The sequence below is a fragment of the Vanellus vanellus genome (assembly GCF_965231255.1).
Source record: "Vanellus vanellus genome assembly, chromosome: 4".
Lineage (NCBI taxonomy): Eukaryota > Metazoa > Chordata > Aves > Charadriiformes > Charadriidae > Vanellus > Vanellus vanellus.
The window spans coordinates 38,755,290-38,781,773 of NC_138909.1; the positions used below are offsets into that span (position 1 = coordinate 38,755,290).

A 26,484-nucleotide genomic window follows, 5' to 3' on the forward strand; every position below is an offset into this window, starting at 1 on the left:
AAACCACTGTGAGATTTCTCATCTGACTTTGATCAGTCAGGCGTACCAATCCTTCCTTTTAAACTGCAGAATATGCCACAGGACCCCTTCCCAGATTTGCAAAGCCCAGAAGCTTTTCATTATCACCTGTCCTTAATAGCTCCCTGTCTTGTGATTCTTAAGCCACACTTACAACAGCTCCCAAACAATGGCTTCCTTTGGGATCCTCAGAAGGACATCTACTCTTATTTTTTGTTTATTGTTTGTATGAGTGCACATTTTGGTCCAAACACAGAGGAAAGGTCTCTCTTCTGTAGCAGTGTTCTTGCTTTCCAGCTGGGTGACCGGGAAGGTCTTTCTAGGAACATAATGGTGGCCCTAAATCCTAGGGGGCAGTAGGCTTGCCATAAGCGTGCTAAGCAGCAGATGCACATAATGCCTTTAGGAAAGGAAGGGTGTTAAGAATGTGGAGATGATGGAGCCATTCTTCACAGAATCACAGAATTTTCAGAGTTGGAAGGGACCTCTAGAGATCATCTAGTCCAACTCCCCTGCTAAAGCAGGATTGCCTAGAGCACATTACTCAGGACTGCATCCAGGCGGGTCTTGAAAATCTCCAGAGAAGGGGACTCCACCACCTCCCTGGGCAGCCTGTGCCAGTGCTCTGTCACCCTCACCGTAAAGAAGTTTTTCCGTGTATTTGAACGGAACTTCCTGTGTATTAACTTGTGCCCGTTACCCCTTGTCCTGTCACTTGGAACCATTGAAAAGAGCCTGGCTCCATCCTCCTTCAACCCACCCTTGAGATACTTGTACGCCATAATAAGGTCTCCCCTCAGCCTTCTCCAGGCTAAAGAGTCCCAGCTCTCTCAGCCTTTCCTCATAAGGGAGATGCTCCAATCCCTTAATCATCTTAGTTGCCCTTTGCTGGACTCGCTGCAGCAGTTCCCTGTCCCTCTTGAACTGGGGAGCCCAAAACTGGACACAGTATTCCAGTTGTGGCCTCCCCAGTGCAGAGTAGAGGGGGAGAACGACCTCCTTCGACCTACCAGCCACACTGACTCCAGCGTGGAAGACTCCACAACCTCTCTGGGCAGCCTGTTCCAGTGCTCTGCCACCCTCAAAGCAAAGTCCTCTCTCCTCATGTTTAAGACCGGGGAGAGGCAAAAGCGTTTTTTTGCGCTTTTTTTTAGGCCGTGAGTGCCTAAATTTAAGATACCTCTCCGTGTTTCTGCCCCGCCAGATGCGCAGCCGGTGCCCCGGGGCAGCCCCTCCGCCCCGCTGGGCCGCTGCAACCACATGATGGCTCCGCGCGGCAGCGGCTGCCGGCCACGGCGCCTCCGCGGCGGGAAGGCGGCCGAGAGCGGCGCGGAGGCCTACTTCGCCCTCCGCCTGCTCGCCTCCACGCCCCCTCCCGGCCGGGGCGAGCGGATAGGGAGGAGGCGGTCCGAGGCGAAGGGTGGCACTGGCCCGGGCGGTAGGCCGGAGCGGCGGTGGAGGCCCGTGCGTGAGCGCGGCGGGGGCTGGCGCGGAGAGGGGCGGGCAGCAGCGGCCGCGGCAAGGGCGGAGGCCACACGGAGGGCTCCAGGCGAGGGATCAGCGGGGGCGGGCCCATCCCCGGCCCCCTGTCGCCCCGCCGGCTGCGGGAGCCGAGCGCCGTACAGGACGCCGCGGCGGTCAGCCGGGGGACAGGGCGCTGGGGAAAGGAAGGTGCCCGGCTGGAGGGAGGGTTCTGCGGTTTTCTTCTCAGGGCGCGTTGCCGAGCGGTTGGCCTGCCCGGCCGGCTGGCGCTTCCCTCAGCGGCCGCCTTGGCCGAGGGCTGGGCCTGACCCGGCGGCGGGCCGCGTCCCACTGGCGGCCTGGGCCTGCCCTGCCGAAGGAAGCCCGGGCGCGTTGATGTCAGCGGGAGAAGCAACGTCCGCCTGTGCCGAGCGCTGGGCCCCGCGTTCTTCCTGCTGGCGTGCTACCGAGTACTGAAAACACTGCCCGAACGCCCTCCGACAGCGTTTGCCTTAGGGAAGGGAAGAAGCGCTTCCTGAGGAGCTGGTTGGGGGTCGCGGTGTCCCCTGAGGGCGTCGCTCTGAGCCTCCTCAGGAGCGATAGGAATCTCCAAAAATAAGGATGAAAGTATCCACCCCTAATGGCAAATAGATAATGGGAGCAATGTGCAAAAATAAACAGTCGATGTGACAGGCAGCCTCTGAAAAATACCCATTCGATTAGCACAAACGGTTTCTTTTGGATCGTGACAACAGCTTGGATCTACCTTGAGGTGAAAGCTCTCACAGGCAGGCTCCTTGGTTTCATGCCTGTGTGTGGAGACATGTTGCTGTTGTATTGAGCATCATAGTTGGTTGTGTCTGTGTGCGAAGGGAGAAAATGGTAGCATATTTCTGAGGAAAGAGTGAAAATACAGAGTACAACTTTCCAGTGAGGTAAAACAGTGAAGTTAGTAGGATAAGGGCAATATGTGCCAACAAAACTCCATTATATTTCCTCTGCAGCTTAGGAATCTTTACATGCCCTTCAGTAAGGGCTAATTAGTGGGGGGAAAAAAAAAAAAAAACCAAAACCTTCAATAACGTCAGTGGTTCCAGTTGTCTCTGCTTGAATTTCAGATACAACCCCTATGTTCTAGTGTCTTAGCAGCTTCAGCAAGTGCTTGTAGTTTGTCACTTGGCAGCTGTAAACCTTTGGAGACACATATGCTACAAAGCCATCTGGCAACAACATAGGATTGTAGAGAGGAGCTGAACCTTTTAGATGACTCTCTGAAGCTCTCTGATGTGCAAAGTATGTGCAAAAAAGTATAGTCAACTTAATGCTGTGTGTCAGTTCATTATTTGTTCTTCATATTGGATCATACAATTGTGGAATAATTTAGCTTGGAAGGGACCTCTGGATGTCATCTAGTTCAACTTCCTGTGTAAAGCAGCATCATCATCAAAGATGGAGCAGGTTGCTCCAGGCCTTGTCTGGTTGAGCTTTCTCTTGAAGGCTTTAAAATTGAGTTGAAAGTTCAGTCTGAAATTTAGCCAAATTTGGAGCTAAGTGCCCCAAATTTTGGAAAGCTACAGAGTTTTGAACATTCTGAATGAAACATACTCTTTCTTGGTTAATTGGAAGTTGTGTTTCTTTTCCATTTTTGGTGTCATGATTCTTATTCTCCAATTGTGCAACAGTTTTCAGTGTGTACATTCTTGGAAGATAAAAAGCAAGCAGAAGGGTATATTGCCCCATAGCACACATTTTCTCTTAGTAGAATACCCAAAGTATTTTTAAAGTAACATTTCTCTGTACATTAACAAAATCAAAAAGGCTGATAAACCACATTAAATTTGAAAGGTTCTTAGTATTTTGCCTCTATAACGACTTATTTATTTAAAGGCTAAAGTACTGAGTCCTGTGTTCACAGAAGTGCAGTGTAATCAGCTTCATTTCTATGTCCTTAACAGCATGAAGTTCTTCCTGCGCAAAACCCAGCTTTTGTGCCTTACTTGTCCACTAAATGAATTAAATGTATTCACTCAGTGAGTCAAGGTCGATGGAATGAAGATAGCTAATGTAAGCCTTTATCTATCTTAATCATTCTTGTGGTGTCACAGTGTTTCTCAGCCTGTGAAGTCAGTCTTTGAAGAAATCCCAGCATTATTTTTTGCACTGCTCAGTGTCTATAGGTCCCAGGTAAAATACTCTTTATAGAAGAGTTTTAAATACAGTGAAAACTTCCTGGAGAAGCTTATTCTCTAAGTAGGCAAGAAAGACGAAGAGTGAAGGAGAAAAAGATAGTAAGATAAACAGAAATGCCTGTGCCATTGTACCTTCACGATGTGTCTTCTAAATGTCATCTGTGTTTTTCTTAAGTACTCAAGTTAAAAATATACTGACATCTTCTGAGGGGAAAAAATTAAAGAAACTAAATGGTTATATTAGTTGTGGGATTGAATTTTTCACCTGCTAATGCAAATAATTAATTTCAGCTGACACTGATGGCCCTGCTAAAGCTGTAAATAAAAGCACAACCTCAGCGGAAGCAGTTCTCAGTGTCCTAAGGACTCCAGAGAAGGTAAGACTGAAGGGTAAAACAAGATGAAAGAATTTGCAGCAGCTCAGCCCTTCCTTTTGTGTGGAGAGTGTAGTTATTGGCACCCCTTACAAGACTTGGCAAAATTTCCACCATCCTATTTCAGCTTTTTTTCTCCAGGCGGTAGCTAGTTCACCTACACTAGGAAATGTCAAACTCCATTAGGATGTCACGTGAGTCAGTATAAATATCATTACTTTGACAACAGTATTGCATGCATATCTCTATAAATATGCCCCTTTATATTCACAGCATATTAAGTGTCCTGTTCCCATTCAAAGTTAAATTTCCAAACACTTTTCTTATATGTAGTCTTTTAGGCGTGGTGTTAAGATCATGTATGCAAAAATCATGTTGTTATAGTTGTTCTCAGAGCCACCTTTTCTGTCAAAGTCATAATCCATATCAAAATTATATATGTGGTACCTCTGTTGAGTGTAACCTCAAGATGAATCTCCTACTTAAAAAAAAAAAAACAACGGGGGGGAGGTATTATGGGATTAAAAAAAAATCTTTGCTAGTCTTATGATAGGTATGTGGAATGAATGAAGAAACTTTAGAGGCAGTTCTCCCTTTGTTCCCCACAGAAAAAATGAGCTTTCGTTTGTGTTTTGTATAAACTAAAGCAATTCCTGTGGTTATCTTATGATCCTGTATCGATCCTGGTGTGGTATCTATAGAATCTCTGAGCCTGTTCCTTACTTCTAGGCAGTGGGGCTGCAAATTGCTATAGCTGCTTCTGCCAATTGAGATTTCGTCTAACCCCTGCTTTTTTACACACCCCAGTGTGACCCCACTTTGGCTACAGGAATAAGGAATATTCTGATAGAGCATCTCCCTAAAGCATAAGGGTTTACCATAGGCCTCAGATTCAAGTCCTCATAACCTTTGAGTGCATCTCTACATTCACGTTGTTGTATGTTTTCAGACATGATGAAGCTGATTATGAAGCACACAATAGGGATTTTTTTGTGCATCTATTCTTAAGTTACTCATTCACATTTCATGGCAGCTTTTCATGGGATTCTACAGTATACTTTGCATTTCTTTCCAGCTTTTGAGAGATTGATAAGTAGGGTTCTTTAAGTTACAGATTTCTGGTCTAGGGTGGTATTATTTAATACTCCACATGTTTAATTCCACTCTCTGATTTCAGAACCTGTCAGGACTTGCAGCAAAACAACTTCACAAAAAGAGACACCTTCAGAACAAAGATGAATATCGGGAAAGCTTACACTGCCTTTAACATCAGCGATGGAACAGATCTAGCTATTGGATTTACCTCTTCTGCAGTAGCTGTCATTCTATTTGGGACAAACTTTGTGCCTGTTAAGAAATTTGATACTGGTGATGGTAATCTTATTTATATTCTTTTGATGGTTTTGGTATTCTTGCTAATAGGAATAGTATTTTGCCACCAAATATGAGAGTTTCTTTAGCTCGAGTTATAAATGTCATCACAGCTTTAATCCATAGAGTATGTTTTAATTTTCTTTGCTACTGTTAGGGTATAAAGCAATTATGTATTGGTTCAGGATGTGGCAAATCTTTAGAAGAGCCTTTTTATGTGTTGTGTACTTTGACAGTGATGATGTGCATTTCATAAGCATTTCACAATGGAAAGTGAAATGTCCTTTCTTGTACCCTTGTAGGGATTCTCAAATAAATACAGTGGTTTTTTGTCCTGTAAAAGTTGATGGACTTTGGAGTACTGCCTTTCAATTGTGGACCTAACTTAAAAACAATCAAAATTTGAAATTTTGATACTTTTATCTGGTGTCTCAGTAAGAGGAAACAATTGCTTCTATTTCCTACTTGGAATTTTATCACTTTACTAGATTCATGTTGTATTTGCACATTTATAAGTAGCACAGTCTGTTACCAGATCCCTGGATGAATAAATCTGCCGTTATGTTGCTGCAATAATAGTATTTGCATTACAGGCTGGATATAACTTCTCTCTCTTCTTTTTGCCAAATGTGGTTGTAACAAGACAAGGCTAGACTTTAAAGCAAAAGTCTTAGCTCAGTTGGTGTAAAGTTAACTGGTCTGCCTAGTTGACTCTTGGAGTATCCACAAAGGTAGAAGAGATCTGTCCAAAGTTTTTTTCAGCCTCAATGTCCTGGATTATTGGAAAAAACTGAGCTTTGAAGGAGTTTTGTCCTGTGCAGTCATCTGTGTTAGCTGCTGCTAGGGTCCTCTTTGTCAGAAGCCTGTCAAAATTTTCATATGTTTGAGAATCGGGGCTTGTGTAAACTTGGTCCAGAAAAGTGTCTTTTGCAGCTGCATATGAAGAATCCATGGTAAGGAAAAGGTTGACCAAATTATAACACCCCACCCTAAAATACATTTTTTTAATATATTCTAACAGGGTTCCCTGCAATTCATAAAGGAGGTGGCCACCTTTCAATTTTTCTGTACTATTTTATCTAAAACATATTATTGTGAGAGTTTCACAGATGTAGTATTCTGCAAGTTCTCTATTGTGTGCATTTGATTTTTCCGTAGGCATGTTCTTCCAATGGATTCTCTGTGCCTCCATATGGCTAGTTTCTTTGGTGGTCAATTTAATCCAGAATTGCCCCCGGTTTTGGCCTCTGGCTATGGTTGGTGGTTTTGTGTGGGCTACAGGTAAGGACAAAGAGATTCTATTTCTTGAAACACAAAGTAATCCTAACGCTTCATTAAAAAAACAGTGATAAAAACTTTTCGATACATAAGCTAGTAGTTATTTGGTAGTTACTTGGCTTTTAAAGTCTCAGTATTAATGGAGCTGTACCCTTATAGGAAATGTTATTTTATTGTGCTTATTTTATAATCATCAGCAAATTCACACCAAAAATAACTTTAAAAACGGTATTGAGGGAAAGTCCATGTTTAATGTATTTGTTTTTTAAAAACACTGCTTCCTACCACCTTGTAGTTGCCTAAATTTCTTTGCCTTCTGCACAGTCACAGAATCTAAAGCAAAAATTTACAAAATCACAATCTAGTTTTTAACTGATTTTAACTTTGGATTTTTGTATTTCAGGCAATGTTACAGTTGTCCCGATTGTTAAAACTATCGGCTTAGCTCTTGGTCTTTTGATATGGGCTTCTTTTAATTTGCTGACAGGTTGGGCAAGTTCAAGGTGAGTATGTTAACATCTTAAGTCGTACGTAATTAATCTTGCCAATTCTTCATTAATAACTGCAGTGAAAACGTCATCACCAATAAAGAGGATTTATCATACTTATGTAAGACCTTTTTTCCTCTCAGTGGAAAGTACTCAGGTTAATTATTTTATCTTTTTTTGTTTCCTCTGTCTCAATGGGAAGACTACCCAGTGATGTTCATCAACATAATTGAGTGAATAAATAATGTATTTGTTAATGTAAAGATAGTACACTGTTTGTATTATTTTTCTATAGCATGGCTGATAAAATAATTTAAATTAAATTCAATTTTTAAATACCCAGATTAAAAAAAAAATCAATGTAAATTAAATTAGTTTAAAGATTATTTTTGTAAAGTAGATATAGCTTTTTGCAAGCCAACTGAAGCACCAATCCAATATTGCAAATATAAACTTAAACAGAATTATTTACATGAGTAAGGATTTCCAAGACTGGGTTACAATTTAATGATTCGTATGTAGTCAGTGCAACTAAATGAAACTGGTTAAGTATTCCAGGTTTGGTTGGTTTGGAATTGACCCAGAAGAGGTATCAAGACCAATCTTAAATTATATTGGAGCTGGACTTTCGCTAGTAAGGTAAAAATGTATTCTTATAATAAATTTCTGTAATGTAATATATTTAATAACCACAGGGACAATTTGACTAGAGGGCAAATGTATTGTAGTATTTTTTGCAAATTGATTTACTGCAGAATTCATGAGCTATCCATACCTAGCTGGTCAGTGTTGTATTTCAGAACAGAAACATACATAATATCCGGTACAGCAGTGACATGGTTAGTCATAAACACAGAAATGTATTTTTATGCTGGTAGGTATGTTCCAGCCAAAGCAGTGATGCACTGACTGTCTCCCTAGCTAGGTTATTCAAATGGTTCACTTTCCCCAAATTTTGTGTGAGAGGGAAAACTGACTAGAAGAATCCTGGTGAGAAAACCACTGTGAGATTTCTCATCTGACTTTGCTCAGTCAGGCGTACCAGTCCTTCCTTTTAACTGCAGAATATGCCACAGGACCCCTTCCCAGATTTGCAAAGCCCAGAAGCTTTTCATTATCTCTTGTCCTTAATAGCTCCCTGTCTTGTGATTCTTAAGCCACACTTACAACAGCTCCCAAACAATGGCTTCCTTTGGGATCCTCAGAAGGACATCTACTCTTATTTTTTGTTTATTGTTTGTATGAGTGCACATTTTGGTCCAAACACAGAGGAAAGGTCTCTCTTCTGTAGCAGTGTTCTTGCTTTCCAGCTGGGTGACCGGGAAGGTCTTTCTAGGAACATAATGGTGGCCCTAAATCCTAGGGGGCAGTAGGCTTGCCATAAGCGTGCTAAGCAGCAGATGCACGTAATGCCTTTAGGAAAGGAAGGGTGTTAAGAATGTGGAGATGATGGAGCCATTCTTCACAGAATCACAGAATTTTCAGAGTTGGAAGGGACCTCTAGAGATCATCTAGTCCAACTCCCCTGCTAAAGCAGGATTGCCCAGAGCACATTACTCAGGACTGCATCCAGGCGGGTCTTGAAAATCTCCAGAGAAGGGGACTCCACAACCTCCCTGGGCAGCCTGTGCCAGTGCTCTGTCACCCTCACCGTAAAGAAGTTTTTCCGTGTATTTGAACGGAACTTCCTGTGTATTAACTTGTGCCCGTTACCCCTTGTCCTGTCACTTGGAACCATTGAAAAGAGCCTGGCTCCATCCTCCTTCAACCCACCCTTTAGATACTTGTACGCCATAATAAGGTCTCCCCTCAGCCTTCTCTTCTCCAGGCTAAAGAGTCCCAGCGCTCTCAGCCTTTCCTCGTAAGGGAGATGCTCCAATCCCTTAATCATCTTAGTTGCCCTTTGCTGGACTCGCTGCAGCAGTTCCCTGTCCCTCTTGAACTGGGGAGCCCAAAACTGGACACAGTATTCCAGTTGTGGCCTCCCCAGTGCAGAGTAGAGGGGGAGAATGACCTCCCTCGACCTACTGGCCACACTCTTCCCTACGCAGCCCAGGATTCTATTGGCCTTTTTGGCAACAAGGGCACATTGCTGGGCCATGGATAATTTACTGTCTACCACAACCCCCAGATCCTTCTCCTCTGACCTACTTCCCAGCAGGTCCACCCCTAACCTATACTGGTGCCTAGCATTCTTCCTCCTAAGGTGCAGGACCTTGCACTTGCACTTCTTGATTGCTAGAAGAGAGCTGCTGCCGTAGATTCATGAATTTTGCTTCCACTCTTCCTCTTTCCTAAGAGTCTGCAGCTTTTTACCCATTACCTTTACATGTACCACATGATTTTTTTGAGGTACTCACAAAATAGTAGCAGTACTATTCCTGCCTGATGAATTCATTCAGCTCCCACCTGCTTCCTGCCTGTTTCTGAGATATCATGGAGAAGTGATCAACAGGGAAAAAGATAGTGACCAAACATGTTTTCCTGGCAAGCTGCTCAAAGCCTGTGTAACTTGCTCTGCAGAGCTCAGAAGCATGTATTTCATTTTAGCCTCCTGTGTGGAACCTGTATGTGTTTGTCTAGTCCCTCTGGAGGAAGCTGACATCCTTTTATACCTATCCTTATTCCTTCAGTAGGAGATGAATCATCCTCCACATGGAGACATTCTGCTTACAGTTATGAGAAAGAATTCCTGAATCATTAAAATATCTTTCATAAAAATAAAAAACCAGATCCTACCAGTTCTGGTTACATGTATTTATCTGATTTCCTGGACCTGGGGGTACAAGTAGTAATGTTACCCTTTCTTCTTCATTTTATTCACTTAGTGCACTGGAGCACCACTGAGCAATACCTGTTCTCCTTCCACATACGCATGAGGCCCTGTAGGAGGAGTATTCCCTCACTCACATGTGATAGAAGACTAAAACCTAACTTTTTTCCTTGAGCACAGAGCCAATTCTGTGCAGGTTTAAGCTGTTCCATATAGATAGAACTTTCATGCAGATGTTCCATTGTATGTGTGGTTTAGTACAAAAGGGCATTGTTAACTAAAGCAAGTGTTGTTAGCATGTGGTTGTAACTACAAACTGTAAAAAGGAGATATTTCAATCCCATTACATAGAAGAGAGATCTATAAAGTGATACAAAGAGTAATTTATTTTCTTTCACTGAAGACTGTTAAAAGCAATTGCATTTTTTAAATATATTGAAGCGACTTTATGGCAATAATGAAAATAAAGTAATATGCCTCCAAATATAACTTTTGTCTCTGGACACTAAATGTTATGTCCTTATGAGCTGATGTGGTATTTATTGATGTATTTTTCTCTTCTGAGTGCTGTCATATTTCTTTTTATAAAAACTGAAGTCCAGAGTTCTTCAGCTTCATTAGAAAGCACACCTTTACTGAGAGAAAGTGTAAGTACTCTACAGTCGTTACTTTACAGCAGTGAAAGTGCATATCCATTTAAAAACAAACCAAAAAAATATTAATGTTAACCAGATTTGCTAGGTTTATGGTAGACTGCATAAAACTGCATAAATATGCATTGATTGTATTTAGTTTGTGGATCTTGTATATCCAGTTGATTGTGAGTAACAGAAAAGGTTTTCCTAACTGTTTTTTCTCTAATGGCAGCTTTACATGGCTCAGAAGTCTTTCTTCGTTGTGACAGAGATTATAGAAAAGACAGAATGTATTACTTTCCTATCTGAGAAGAGGAAGCAATTTTAATTAAAACTTAACTATAAAACTAGAAGGGTACTTAGGTGAAAGGCAATTGTGTATGACTTATCCACCAGATTTTTGCCACATTAGAGAGCCAGGAGACTGTGAAGAGTTGTTGATTCTCAGCATCAGCTGTTGCTCCTGTTGGAAGCAAATGAGGGGTGCCAGATTGGCTGTCCCTCCTTTGGGACCCCAAAGTACGCAACAAAAGCTGGAGAACAATAGGCTCCTACTACCGTTGTACCTTACTGTAGGTACAATGCCCTAGGTCAGTGCTCAGTTGCTACCTGAACAGAGAGCCTCTCAGAGTTTTCTAGCTGTGCTCAATGCTCACTAGGGGTTCTAGTCTAGCAGACCAAATCACAGAAGACAATCTGATTGCAGGATTAGAATAAAAGGATGCTGCAATTTCTTTGTGCTGCAGACAGGAGTGTTAATGTCCCTGTTTGCAAATACCTCTAATATTCTGATAGTAATACCGGAGCTATCGAGAAAAGGAAAAATCACATCATAAATAAAATCTATAGATTAAATCATTAATCAAATTTAAGGAAGGACAAGTTCTGAAAGTCAGATCTACCTGCATACAGATTTAAAAAAAATGCTAGTGAGTGGTCTACTATGTAATAAACTGAAAGTCCATATCCAAACTTGTACTTGTAAACTTTGAGGTGGGTAGATCCAATTATTAGTTTGTTTTATTAAAAAAAAAAAAATCTACTTTCTTCAGAGTATTTCTGTAAATTTCTTTTGTTTCTCCTGCCATTTTCATTTTATTTTCTTAGAGCAAAACTGTTCTGTTTTATACAATGTTTGAGATTTTTTTAAAATAATAAACTAAACTAAACTTACATGAAAACTCTTGGTTTTTTGAAGTCTATTAATGTTTCTGAAGATACTTCTGATGACTCATGGGTGAACAGACTTTCTCCAGCAAAAAAGAGACTCATGTAAGTTATTAACAGTTCTTTTACTGGTGCAGGCCAAGTAGCCAGAGGAAATGGTTGAACACAGCATAAGAGCAGAATTCGTGTCCTGTGGTTTTCCTAGCACATTAATACACTAATAAATAACAGTTTTTAAAGTACTAGTATAGTGTGTATATCTATATATGAATAGCTGCACAACTAATTAGATTATTCCCTTTGCACTACTGTGTGCTTTACGTTACTGATTAAGTATTAGTTACTACTATAGAAGAATGTTTGGCAAAGTAAATAGCAATAGCAACTAAGTAAGTACAGTGCTGTTTTTTCTCACCTGGCTGATTAGCACTACAGGGTAGAAGGAGCCTATGCTAATAACATGCTTCCAGGTGTGGTTTCCAAGTGAATACATCTGGAGAAGGTGTGGCAGTATGGTAAGGAGACAGCAGAAGTGCTGCAGGTGAAAGCAGCAGCTAGCAAGGAACCAGTGTGGGGAGTGGAGACAGCCAAGAACACGATCTGGAGGTGGAGAAGGGGACTAAAGAGGCAATGAACCTGGGAATAGTTATAAAGAATATATAGACTGAAACAGTGAAGCTGAGGGTGGGAGCACTTTAATTATATTTTTGTGGGTTTTTTTTCTCCTAGCTCTGCTTTTAGGAAATCCTGGTTAGTTGATTTCTCTTGTCATTAATCTAGACTGCAGGTTCTTGGGGCAGGAATTGTCTGTATTGCTTGGCCACAGAGTATAGGAGAACTAAGTTACTGTTTTGAACCATTTCTACACTAGAAAATAAAAATGTGCTACAATGTATTATTTTTGTAGTGTTGCTAGTAATTTTGATATGATATGCAGTCTTTAACTGCAATACTGGACTTAAGTGTATTGTCTACTTCCCTCATTAACACTAGGGAATTAACACTAATGTTTGCTCTGTTTAAAGAGGGTGTAGCCTGGCTGTAGTAGCTGGAATACTCTACGGTTCCAGTTTTGTACCAGTACTTTACATCAAGGACCATGGAAGAAGGAATGAAACTATATACACAGGAGCCAGTCAGTTTGGTAAAGGCTAATAGATCACTTCTACGTTATTTCATCAGTATATTGTGTTCTGCTGTTTTTTTAAAAGGCATAGAGTGAAATTCTTGATACGCCTGAAAACATACTGTGACAACTTACCAGTTCTGTTATATATTGTCATAATCCTAATACTAGCACTCCCTTTTTCTCAGAGGTGAATTACACCATTAAAATAATGGTGAGAAACAGCCTAGAGGATACCATACTTAACTCCTAGCTATGTTTCAGAAGGCATTAAGTACTAGCACCCTCAAAATACAAAGCTTGTGTGCCCAGAACATGAGGTAAACAAGGGCACATGCTGTACCAATTGCCAAATTAGTACACCAGTAAATGAAGAGAAGGTTGATCGTAACTAATGAGAAGAGATATATAACAACATAAGTAATTAAAACCTTGTACTTTTTGAAATTGAAAGCTTTTAACGTAAGTCTAATTGCCAATTTCAAACAACATTTCCCCAGAAACGTTTTGCTTAAGATTCAGTGTATAGTCTATCAGGTAATACCAGCAGCAGTTTGAGCTACGTATTGCTGAGACCGCATAATGTTGCCATTAAGAAATTGTTTTTTATGTCACATACAATTTTTCTTGAATACTATGACTTACATATTCCCCAGCCAGAAAAAACAGATGTTATCGTTACTATAGCTGCCTTTCCTGTTGAGAATTTACGACTCCAAGGAGGTAGAGATCACCTTGCTACATGCTTCTGCTTTACCATGTTGGAAATACTCTCTTTTGCGCATACAAAGTCCATAAAGGATTTATTATTGTTAATGATTAAAGTGATCAAAATTGTGATACATTTTTCAAGATAAAAAGGCCAGGTTGGATGGGGCTTTGAGCAACCTGCTCTAGTGGGAGGTGTCCCTGCCCATGGCAGGGGGGTTGGAACTAGGTGATCTTTAAGGTCCCTTCCAACCTAAACCATTCTGTGATTAAAAAAGGACAAAACTGTGCTGTGTTTAGCTGACACAGTATACGCAGTTGTTTTTACTTTAAATGTATAGAAAAGAAACAAGGCTATATACAGGAATACAAATTTAGATGGTCAGGAGAGGATGTAATTATGTAAAATCCCCACCCCAGTTTTGTAGCCTCACCTGAGAATTTTCTTAAGGTTTTAATAAATTAATTCAGTAGTTTCACCAATAGAATTCCAAAAATAACAAGTCACAGAAATGCATAAAAGTCTGTAATAAATGCTAGGGTCAACATAGCAGTTAGTTCACATTTAATATATGTGTGATTGACCAAATCCATCCACAGTCAGACTGGTAGCTGCGTTTGTCATAATCACAATTGAATTTGGTTTATTAGCAGTAGCACCTTATGTGTTTTTGTCTATGTGAATGCTATCAATGAAGTAAATTTAGTTAATAACTGATGGTTTAGACTAATATAATTTTGTAATTTATCCTTCAGATTTGGATTATGTTTTTGCACACTTCAGTGGAATATTTCTCACAAGTACCATCTACTTTTTGATCTACTGTGCAGTCAAGAAAAATAAACCTAATGTTTATCCCCAAGCCATATTGCCAGGTATGACTGTTTTTTTAAATTAGAAGCTAATTTCAGTCACTTCTTCTGACTGTTTTGCAGTGATTAGTTCAAGCTATGTGTTAGAATTGTAGTTTGTGTTTCAAGTCTCTTCATTTGACTTTTTGTCTCTTTTGAAAGATCACTCTTACTAGGTTAACTAATTAAGGTTAGGAACCAATGGTAGATTTTGTTCTACATCTGAAACTACAACAAAATGGCATTGCATATGGTGGATTTTCAAAAACTGACTGTGCCAGAGTGGAGAGCACAGTGCCCAGAAAATTGTGAACTTTAATTAATTTGCTACCTTAGTTGGAGTAGCTGATTTTATCCCTTGAGCTTTGGTTTAGATTATCAGAGCCAGCTTGTTAAAGTAGTTAACATACTAAAATACATACATACAGTTTCTGTATTGTGCTATAAATATAAATGTTCCACAAATTGCTGTCTATACCTTGCTGTGTATGTGTTTGATTGGGATTTATTTTTCTAGGGTTTGTTTCTGGTGTGCTTTGGGCAATAGCCAATTGCTGCTGGTTCATAGCCAATCACTATCTCAGTGCTGTGGTCAGCTTTCCAATAATTACCGCAGTAAGTATATAAAAAGAAATAACCTGTGACTAGAATTAAAAGTGAAGGTTTTTTTTTTCCCTCCCATTTATGGAATAAGGTTGAAATTATGATGTGTCTAGAGCATTTTAATCAAGAGTACCTATTGCCTCTTCTGCTTGTTTGTACTAGCCTTTGATTTTTTAGAAACATACATGAGTGTGACAAGCACCATCTTGGTCAATGCCAAACCTAAAAAACCAGAAGGATTGAAAGTGTGAGTCTTTAGATTATATGAAATCCAAAGCTCTGTAACCAGAACTATATCAATATTAAATAGTAAACTAAAGTGATTAAAAGAAGAAACATTTTATGCTTTTGTCCCAGGAAGTACATTTTGTTCTGGATGTTTTCATTTGTGATTTTTATCCTCTAGCAGTCATTTTGCTTGATTAAGTCAAGTATTTTTTCTTTTAACAACTCTTGAACAAACAGAACAGATTATGTATCACTGAAAATAATGTTCTTATGTAGATGAGGGAAAAATAGATTAGCCCGTTTTGTCGGTTTATTTTTATTTATGATGCTGTACCTTTAAAGCACTGTTAATTTCCAGAAGCTGCATAAATTCCCATCACTAGGTACAAATAAACTTCGCCTTTACTCTCTTGCCAGTGATGCAAAGGTGGATAACTTCTGGCAAATGAGAGTTCATAAATATCAAAACCAAAGTTTTGCTGAACCGCTGTATTTTGGAAGCAAACTAATGAAACAGTGTTAATAGGGATTAAGCTTTGCCTCAAGATGCAGTAAATCAGAATAAACTCTGCACTATGCAATGAAGAAAAAGACTTGGGATCATTCTAATTAGAAATTGAAGGATTAATGGAAAGCAGCTTTAGTAACTTAGTTATCAGCATGCCTAAAGGGCAAGGATATAAAATCATGAAATGGAAAATTTAAGGACAGCACTGATGAGAAACTGCCAGTCTGGACCACAGGTTCAGAACTACTACTTTACTTCATCCTAGAGAGAATTTCAGACAGCTATTCATCATGTGCCTTTAACAATTTGTTTCATTTTTATAATGCATTCCTGATAGAACGTTCATTATCTAGAAAGTGAAATAACACTTTAGTTATTGTTCAAGTAATAGTTGTCAATTTCACTAGGGAACAGCACCCACAAATACATTCAGCATGTGACACTGTTTCCTGCTGGCCTAAACCTTTGTCCTATCAGCTGTACTGATGATGGAGAGAGGAAGATCATTGTCCAAACATCTGTCAGGTGTTTCTGAGAGCAGCTCTAATGGGAAGCATTAACAGAGCCAGTTTTCGCTTCATATTCAGATAATATTTTCTTATCAGTCATGAGAATTCAGATTACTGCTCCCCCAGGGGAAAAACTATATTACCCGGAGTGCCTGGAAATTATCGTTGTGTATCACTGTTTGCTGTTACCTAGGAAATCTTTACAGCAACATCACAGATAATCAGTAGTTTTCCTGACCTGTCTATCTGGCTAGCTTTGTGCTTTGTCCAGATGCCTGCTATACAGGAAATACATTTATGTTCCAGTCCCTTGATATCATACTGAGTGATAAAAATCAAACTTTGTCCAACTAGTTAGTCGTGCTAATAAAGGAAATGTTAGGAATATCCATGGTAGCTGCCAATAAACCTGAATAGTCCTCTGAAATGTGATAACATTGTGGACTGTAGTTTAGACTAAAGTGAGGCATATTATTTGGACACTACTAAAAGAATGTATAACAGCCAGTGCAGACTCCACAGTGTAATTTAGAAAGAAATTGTGCCTTCTCTGAAAAAAGAAAAAAACCAAACCAAAACAAAAACAACCAATTCTTGCCTCTTTAGCCCTTCTTGAAGATTTTATTGTGTCTTTCTTCATAAAGATTTCAGTGATGTTTATGCTTTTGCCATGAGTGCTGTAATTATACGGAATGGAAGGGACTAAATTTGTTATCCAGACAAAATTCAGCCAGCATGAGAACAATAATGAGAAGGCAGTACATTTTAATGAAATGCTGTAATGTACAAATGAATCTTATTCTTTAGGGTCCTGGCCTTGTTGCTGCGATGTGGGGAGTCCTTGTATTTAAAGAAATCAAGGTAAGTCTCTTATCTAGTCTCTCTTGCTTGTCTTTAGCTCTAGGTACAGCAGGATTTGGTATACAGCTGTATCTCTTGGATTTCTCCTCCTTACATGAAGCTGAAAGTCATACTGCGCAGTTTTCCATGAAAGATGAATAACTGTGAACAATTTTTACAGGAATGAGGATTTGCATTCCATAACTGTATGAGTAGGAGTGGGAGTAAATGAAGACTCTAGTAGGGCCAGAAAGCAGGATGCCAAGCACAGCCTGAAAACCATCTTTATTTGAGTCAGTTCTTTCAGTGGGTGCAGGGGAATGAACTGTTTTCGTAATAATCATATAGACAAGTAGGTTAGACTTCTAGCACCAGGTTCACCAAAGGACCAAAAAATGAGACAGAGGTTAGTTGGCCTTGCTAATTACAGTATAATGTAGAGATCCTAAACTGATATGGCAGTGATCGCCTAGAACAGGCTAATTACTGGATGTTAACATATATGGCAGACATTATTTTTCTAGTGGAATTTGAAGCATTGAACGCCAGTAGTGTAATCCTCAGATTCCCTTAGCTAATCTGTCCAGGATCCAAAGGTACCTAATTTGCCATTAGGGATCATCTTTCCCAGTATTTTTGGTGACAGTGTAAAATGCATTAAGCATCCTTCGATCAGTAAAAGAAGTTCTCTCTCTCCCACTGCACGTTAATGTTACAGCACACTAGAATACCATCATGTTAATTATCCAAATCTTTGTGACTCCCCGAATCTTTCATCCTTTTCATACATTTAGTATAGTCTCTGCATAACTGCTTACTGCTAAAAATAATAGACAAAGGCCTTTAAAAATACTTTTAAAAATTGCTGAATTAATTTTGTGAATACTAAGTGTATGGCATCATAGATTATTGGCATTAAACTGTTTTGAACAACTACTATGTTACAAACATTATATGAAATAAAATGCTATAAAATTTACCATTTTATGTCATGGATTTATTACTTTTATCATAAAATGAAACCTTAGTTCTTTATTTTACTTTTTTTGTGAAGTGGTATCTATTATTGCAACATGATATTTTTCTTTTTCTCTCCCTTTGCCTATCCAGGGACTGAAAAACTACGTGTTACTCTTGGTAGCGTTTTGCATCATTTTGGCTGGATCACTCTCCACGGCTTTTTCTAAAGTTTGAAAGGATCTTCTGGACCAGTAGATGGTGCTACTGTTTAATATAATCAGAAAGACAATATTGGTATATCGCAATACATAATAATTTTCAAAATGAATGTCCCAACATTTACCCTAACTTCCTTCAGGAAAGTGAAAAAGAAAACCTTTGCTAAATGTTCCCATTTGGCATGAAAGAAAATCTAGAAATGTTTGTTTCTGCATTTCTTCGGACAGTAAGAAAATCAAAGAGTTTTACTAAATACAGCTAGATGATTTTATAGTTGCTAATTTTTTTTTTTTTTGGTTCAGGTACTAAACTTCACGTCATCATAAATTACAGTTCACTGTTGGGATGGTGGATAAAGGAGTTTTAATTCTTAGTCTGTAATACTGTATGTATTTGCAATATGGTTTGTTTTATTATAATGTTCAGTCTTGACTATAAAATATGTCTTGGCATATTCTTTGTGGAAATGATACACGTGAAGATGTGGAGCATGTTTTTATTGAGAAGCATTATTCTTTAAAGTCATCTGTTTACATAAAAACGTTATCTTCCAGTAATTTCAGATTTTAGAAGGAAATACAAAGAAAAAAAAAAAAGGTGCTGTGAAGTAAATTACTTTTGTTTGCTGCTAAACTGTTTGTTTAGTTGCAAGAATGTTATGTAGAAATCAGGACCAGGATATGAATAGTTGAAGTGGTTTGTTTTTTTTTTTTATTTTGGTTGCAAGTAAACATTACATTTCTGTGTTGCAATGTGAGCTAAGTATGTGGTTCAAAGTTTGTTTCCGGATAACTTTGGGCATTTTCTGTATACTTTCTTTTCTATGTGGCATATTCAAGTCTTAAAAATTATATATGGCTAAAAAGTATGTATGGCAGTATTTATTACATTGAAGCATTATGCTAAAACTACCCAATCATTATTCTACCCAAAGCAAGGTCATCTATACGTAAATCACTTCTGACAGTCATTGTTTACTTGTTTCTTTAAAAAATTAAATAAAAAAAGTAAGTTTCACAACATTTTTAGGTGAACTAGCCAGCTTCTAACTACCTGTCCTGCTAGAAAGCTCTAATATTCAAAGGAGATTCCCTATGAGGAATGTTATTTCCACTATTCCATGACTACATGTGGAGAACTGTTTATTTTCATTCTCATGGCAGCTAATGTTTCTATATGCAAAGCATGTTGTCTGAACCTCCCCTTAGTCTTTTCTTCAGTATATTAGATAACCCCAGTCGTGGAGTCTTCCCTTGTTTCTAATGTGCTCATCATTTTCCTTGCTCTTTCCTGAGCTCTCACTAAGTGAACTAGATCTATCTGGAAAAACTAGACAACACAGTCAGACTACAGTCTTACAAAAAACAAGAACAGCAGTAAGATTTTATTTTTTTTTTTCATCCACTTTGCAAGCTCTGTTCGTGGTTGCATGTCATAGTATGACGCTTTTTACCATCCTGGCTTGATATTGTTCACATGTTCAGATTGCAATCATAATTTCTCCTTTCTTACTTCCACCCTTCTTTGTCTACTATATATCAGACTTGATCTTAGAACTGTTACTTAACCTGCTTTTTCCCATCCTGTATTGTTTATTCCTGCCCAAGCCTCAGAACTTGGTGTCTGACAGGTTTTTCCCCCCTTAGGGCATTTCTCTGATTTTGCTTTGTATGTTAACCCTGTCTTCCAACACATTGGCAGCATTTTCCAGCCAGATGTCATCTGGAAATTTAGTAAACATATTCTCTAACTATTGTAAATAATTTATGAAAATGCTGCCTGACACAAGCTTTTACTTACTTTTTGGCATCTAATGTAATACTTCTTTTCACTCGGACAGGGAACAATTGATTACTTCTTTGAGTACAATTTCCCTCTCTTACAGTGGTTTTATTTAGACTGCATTCTCCCAGCTTTTATGTAACATCTGATACTGTTGTTCAGGTCAAGATACATGTTGTGTACCATCCTAATACCTGATATTGGCAAGAAAACTGATCAGTTTTCTTTCCAGTATCCAGGTCAGACACAATTTCTTCTTGACAGATTCTTGACTGTTACTTAACTAGCCATTATTCTGTTGACTCAGACAAGGAAGAGTAATTTGTTCACATGTTTTTGAAATAACTTGATTTAAATTGGACATTTATAATTTACCTGGATCTGTTTCCCCTCTTCTTAAAGATCACAAGAATTTCTATATTCCTGGAATATACCCCATGCCAGAAAATTGCTGATAGCGAAGAATTGGCAAAACCAAAATATGGTGTTCTCAGGCTCCTCTGCTTTACAGATATGCTTTAATATGTCATTTCTTTCCCAGTCGCTATTAGTTCTTATTCCTCTGTCACTCTTCGCAGTTGTGTTAACACTGACTGTGTGTCGTCTGTTTGAGTAAGACTGAAGGAGCAAGGATGCTGTGCACTGTAGTTTATGATGTCATTGCTGAATAGTGGCAGATTATCTCTTATTTCCACACACTCTCAAAAATACTTGTCTTGTAACTCGCTATTTTGCTAAAATCATTACAATGCAATACAGTGTTTATAAAGATAGTGTGATTACAACACCAGTCCACTTCAATGTACCAATGCAATTGCTCAGGAAGGATTATGTGTTAAGTTTACTACTGCCTGTAGGTCACCTTCCACATTGGGTTAAAGTCTGCAAGTACAGTCTACGCCATTCAGTGAGGTGTACTCTTCACTAGGTTGTGCTAAATGAATTACTAATGCCTCAGTCTGGAAAAATGGTTGGAAAATGTTCAACCAGAACTCTCAGGGAGGAGAACCATGTCTGCATGGGCTTGAACAGTGAACTAGTATGTTATCTCTACTGCTCCCAGAGTAGAACTAGCTTTTAAGGAGCATGTAAGATACATATTGCACAACAGGTCTTCCAGACCCCAGAGATCACTGGAGCACCTTCAAGGGAGAACACGAGCAAGCAGAAACAAAGGTCAGCAAATCAAGAGATATAAGAATGCATGGCATGATTAAAAACTGAGCTAAGCATCATAAAACCAAAGACACCTTTTGTAGCAGAGCTCTGGGAGGAAAAATGAACAGGGGAGCACATGAAGCTGTGTGAAGATGCTGTGAGGTTAGGTGTATCACAGTGTGGTATCTCCTAGTCAACGTCCACAGCTAGGCAAGCCTCAGTACTCACTGAAGAGTCAATGCAGAGGGGCTGTGATAAAATTGCTGGTCTGCCTGCACCAACTCTCCTTGCCAATCCCCAGCTGTGCGAGGAATAAACAAGCAGGATGCCCCAAGCCCAGTCACTGTGGGACCTAGTTTACCCCTAACTTGGGCCAGCTGTTTCCCATCCTCCACTACAGTGAAGTTCCATAGGCCTTGTCTACTACTGTAGTACCCTGAAGATCTGTTTTATTTGGTGCTGTGAGTAGCCTGAGTGAACGTGTTCTTGGGTTTTTCAGATTTTTAGCCCGTAACTTACAGTGACAGGACAAGCTGGCCACTAGTGCTGTAGTGGAAATGTTATGACAGGTTAGCAAGTAGTAGAAAAATTTGTCCTGGCAGTGCCTGGTTTTACTTGCCTCAGTTCAGATTCTGTTTTGCTTGCTGCATTTTTTATTTGTTGTGGTTTAAGATAAGTCTGAAAATGCACAATGAGACTGAATCCGCTATATCCATCCTTTATTAGAAGACTGGCTTTTGGCTTTGTCTTGTGCTTGTTGCGCAAAAAAATAGTTGGCAGTTGAGACGCATTATGTTTAGGTTTTAGTTTTAAACTGTTACCGTGTACTTCAGTTTGCTTTAACTGAATATTATCTTAAGCTTCTACTATGTCTCTAGAGGGATGCTCTTAAGTTAATGTCTGGTATGGGCCCGGCATCCATCTACTGGATACGATTACAGGGAACAGTTGAATCTTCCAGGGCAGGACCACCTTTACATCTCCTAGTTTCTGTATAAAGTCATTGGCTTTCTGAAACACCGAAAAACTGAACTCCTGACTGTAGCAATTGCCATTTAAATGTATATACTTTGATGCTGTTCTCCAGTCTATCTTGTATAGCTGTCAGATGTGCAAACTTAATTTCTGACTGCTAGGGCGTTAATTAAAATTCTTGTTTGTGAAGGCAAGTACGACCTTGATGAAATGCTTTCTTAGCATCTATCCTATTGGATTTGACTTGCCAACGGCAAAAGAAAACAAACCACCACCCCCCCCCCAAAAAAAAAAAAAAAAAAAACCAAAAAAAAAACCCACACCACCTCTTGCAGCTCTTTTCTGTGAAAATCCCTTGTAGTAATTCATCAGGATTTATGGTTTAAATATGTATTTATTCCAACATATTTTCTTATGATGTTTGCATGGAATATATTGAATAAATATTCCACTAATTTCTGAGATATTCTTGTTCTTGAAGTTTTGAGTTTGAAGCAACACTAGTACTTCTTTCATGTTAAAATGCTGGATTAACAGATATCTGTTTATAGAGCTATTTATACAAAACAGTCTGGCAGCAACAGAGTTTAATGAGAGAAAATTCTACAGCTAATGTAAATTATCATGGCTCTGTTTATATCAGCATGTTTTTATGTTTTTATATCAGTGTGGGAACTGAGCCAGAATATAACTTTTTTATTGGGGTGTGGTGGGTATTGTTATTTTTTTTGTATATATAACTGAAGGAAAAAACAAAAGTTGGACTAAAGTGGAAGAATCACATTTCTTGGAGAAAATTATACTTTCAAATGTTTGTTTGTGCCTGTTTAATAATTTCTAAGAATATATTTGAGCTTGCTTTCAGAATTTTTCTCTGGTAATGCTTAGAGGCAAACTAGTCTTTGAAATATACGTAGACTGGGAGTTTCCAAGTAAGAGTTTTGTGTTGGGAACCAGGGAACTCACTGTCAGCTTTTTTTAGATTTCCCTTACCTGCTTATTCCTTTTTCCATGTTTATTATCAGTTAATTTTCTGAGACTCACTGCCCTTCTTCCAAATTTTTATTCTGTCATATTCTTAGTAAAATTGACTTCTATCTGGAAAAATAATTTAAATACATTAATTCCTATGTCTTCAAATGTAAACAGTGAAAACTGGCATTTTTTTATCCCTATATACATTTTTATATTTTATCTATATCATAATTTTCTTTTTCAACCAATATTCAGGGTTGATTAAATGCTAGTTCAACAGTCTGACCTGATCCTTGAGCTTTTTTGCATCTGGCATCAAAGTAAAATGACAGCCAAGATGATGCATGCTAGCAATTAGTGTCTTTTTTCTTATTTTGACCTTGCTTTCAAATAGAAGACTGAAGTTTAATGCCATATTCTGTAATTACTGAATGACTAATGGATTCCACTTTCCTTTAGCTATATATAATGCTGATAGATAGTGAATATGGAGCATTGTATTTTAGCTGATATAGCTGAAGTGATGGTTCTTACATTTTTCATGCTTATCACAAAACAATTTTTAAAAATCTAAAATGTATTTTCTCTTTAAAGTAAACACTGAACAGTTCTTGTGCCTCTTATTGCACCAAAGAGTCTAACCTGGCAGGGGAGATAAGACTCAAAGGAAATGGGACCCGCATTAGTCAGACTAATATTAGTCATTCAGGCAGTCTGACACCACCATGAGTTTTCAGATTGTGTAACTCCTAATGATCTTAGGTTTTGGTGTTTATATAGGAACCAATACACTAGTAAATAAATAAATTACACTTAGAGATACATTAGCTATTTCCCACGTCCTAGCATTTTTCATGCTGTGGATCTTACAATATTTCCTGTAGAACTGGGAGGCAAACTACACAGTTCCCAGGGCCAAAGCAGGGAAGGGGTGGTGAGGGAGAGGGTCTTCACCTCACTACTTAATCAGATGGGAGAACTGGTGGCAGTAATGGTTCTGTGCCCTTTGGATTGCTGTAGTGAGGGCAATAACTGTGTCCCAGTACTCTTAAGCTACTCTCACTGAGCCCATAGGCAAGCCTTAAAGGATGTTGTTTATTGTTACCGTTCATGGACCCGAGAAAAAATTATAGCCTTTAACTGATAAGTCATTTTTTCTCTTTATTGTTTGCGGATGGAGGCTGAGGAGAGGAGCGCTTTTTCAGGAGTTGCAGAATGATAGCTGTTCCCCACCTGTATTTACACATCTGAGCTTTGATCCTAGCCGAGGAAGAGCCCCAGGAGAGCAAAGGTCACAGGCTCCTCACAGATCCAGCTTAGGAGAAGGACTGATCCGGTACTTAACTGAATAGTAATATTTCACATCAAGCGATGCCTTGACTCTGCAGTTCATTTTCCAATTGATTTTTTGCGCAATTGAAAGGTTGGAAGTTGTATAAAACCATATCATGGCTTGTGTTCCTTGAAGCATACTGTGCTCATCAAGTTCAAAGGAAATACTTTACACTGTTGGCTTGTTGTGAGTCCTCCAGATGTACTTGCAGGGAGCATGCATAACCTCATCTTTGACTTCTGCTTCAGATGTTTGTGTCTAGCATTTTTAAGTGAATTAGTTGAAATTTAGTTCATAAATCCATACAAAAGCTACTATTTCTAGCTAACTACATTTGTATCTGATTAAAAATGTACTCCTTTGAGTATTTTTAGAGGATGGCAGCATTTCATATTATGTGATGTTTGTAATGTGAACAACAAGATTATAAAAAAAAATTAAGGACTTGCAACTTGTAACTCTAGCAACACGCATTGTATTTTCTTGGCTTTCAAGATGCTAGTCGCTACAAAACTTTCTTCTTGCACTCTTCTGACTTTTCAGACATTGAAGTAAAATGCTTGCCTGTTTTTCTTCTCCACAGATTACGCTTATTATTGTTCAGTGCCTGATATATTCTTTTTCTTAATTTAGTGAGAAACAATCCATTCAATGAAGCATTAGTGAATTTCACAAAAAGGAGGATAAGCTGAACTATGTACGTGTATTCAGGCATGTACAATCTTGTGTTTTGGTGATATCAACCCATGCTATTCTTTAGCAGATCGCACACCTTTTCTTTTAAATTACTTTTATTTGGCAGTTGTCAATCTTGCCGCGTCTGCTGCATCTCCTTTGTTTAAGGGAAATAGTGGTACCATCAAGATGGACTGATGCAATTAATAGACTTCTGCCGTTGAATCAGGATTTCACTTGTGTTTCACATTATGTGGGTCATATCGATTTAAGATGCTGCTGCTAACCCGACTTTTCTACTAACAGACACCTCACAGTGAAACCAGTGGATAGGATTGTGAGGCTTTTTTGTGTACTTAGGGGCGAAAAATCAGCTACATTAATGTGCTTTGCTGTGAAAACATCACCTGAGGAAATCCTGGGAGTGGTGAATGGCGCCTTAGCCTAGCGCATTAAGAAGAGTATGTCCTTGCTACTTTTTATCTGATTGCTGTGACAGAACTGCTGTTTCCTAAATTTTTTTTTTGCTTTTTTGCTTTCCTTTGGTGAGAAGATTTAGCTTTAATTTTTACCTGGAGATAAACACTTTGCAAACGTCTGTAAATTTACTATGCCCTGCCAGGCTTACAAATTTATTTGCTGCTTGTCCGATTTAGCATAATTTCCTTGCCTTTACAGATAACATCTTGAGTTTACTAGAAATTCAAATTCTTGGCTGCTGTAAACACAATTTTGCATATGATTTGTTCTTTATCAGCTATGACTTAGACATCAAGAATTAAATATTGTCTGCTGTTTGTGGTTAGGGCTGTTTAAGGATGTGATGTGTCAAGTTTGGTGGTCTCTTTCGGTTTGAAGTCTTCATAAACTGACCCCACCTGGAGTACTGCATCCAGCTCTGGAGTCCCCAACAGAAGAAGGACATGGACCTGCTGGAGTGTGTCTAGAGGAGAGCCACGAGGATGATCCGAGGGCTGGAGCACCTCTCCTATGAGGAGAGGCTGAAAGAGTTGGGGCTGTTCAGGCTGGAGAAGAGAAGGCTCCGGGGAGGTCTTATTGCGGCCTTCCAGTACCTAAAGAGGTCCTACAGGAGAGCTGGGGAAGGACTTTTTACTAGGGCATGTAGTGATAGAACAAGGGGCTTTAAACTGGAAGAGGGCAAGTTTAGATTGAACATTAGGAAGAAGTTTTTCACTTTGAGGGTGGTAAGGCACTGGAAGAGGTTGCCCAGAGAGGTTGTTGAGGTCCCATCGCTGTAGGTGTTCAAGGCCAGGCTGGA

General features: G+C 39.1%; 1 protein-coding gene across 2 annotated transcripts; it reads left to right on the forward strand.

Moving 5' to 3' along the window:
* Positions 1-1,442: 1,442 nt before the first annotated feature.
* On the forward strand, positions 1,443-19,289 carry TMEM144 (transmembrane protein 144). Of its 2 annotated transcripts, XM_082482915.1 has the most exons (13): positions 1,443-1,482; positions 3,960-4,045; positions 5,220-5,416; positions 6,572-6,694; positions 7,095-7,194; positions 7,738-7,818; positions 10,518-10,599; positions 11,786-11,859; positions 12,780-12,898; positions 14,345-14,464; positions 14,958-15,055; positions 17,096-17,149; positions 18,239-19,289. In XM_082482915.1, exons 3-13 carry the CDS (start codon positions 5,278-5,280, stop codon positions 18,320-18,322), a joined length of 1,074 nt encoding a protein of 357 aa, XP_082339041.1. In that variant the 5' UTR covers positions 1,443-1,482; positions 3,960-4,045; positions 5,220-5,277; the 3' UTR covers positions 18,323-19,289. The 2 variants fall into 2 exon arrangements, with proteins under 2 accessions (XP_082339041.1, XP_082339040.1); XM_082482914.1 differs by lacking the exon at positions 1,443-1,482 and having other exon boundaries at positions 3,274-4,045.
* The last annotated feature ends 7,195 nt before the right edge of the window (positions 19,290-26,484 follow it).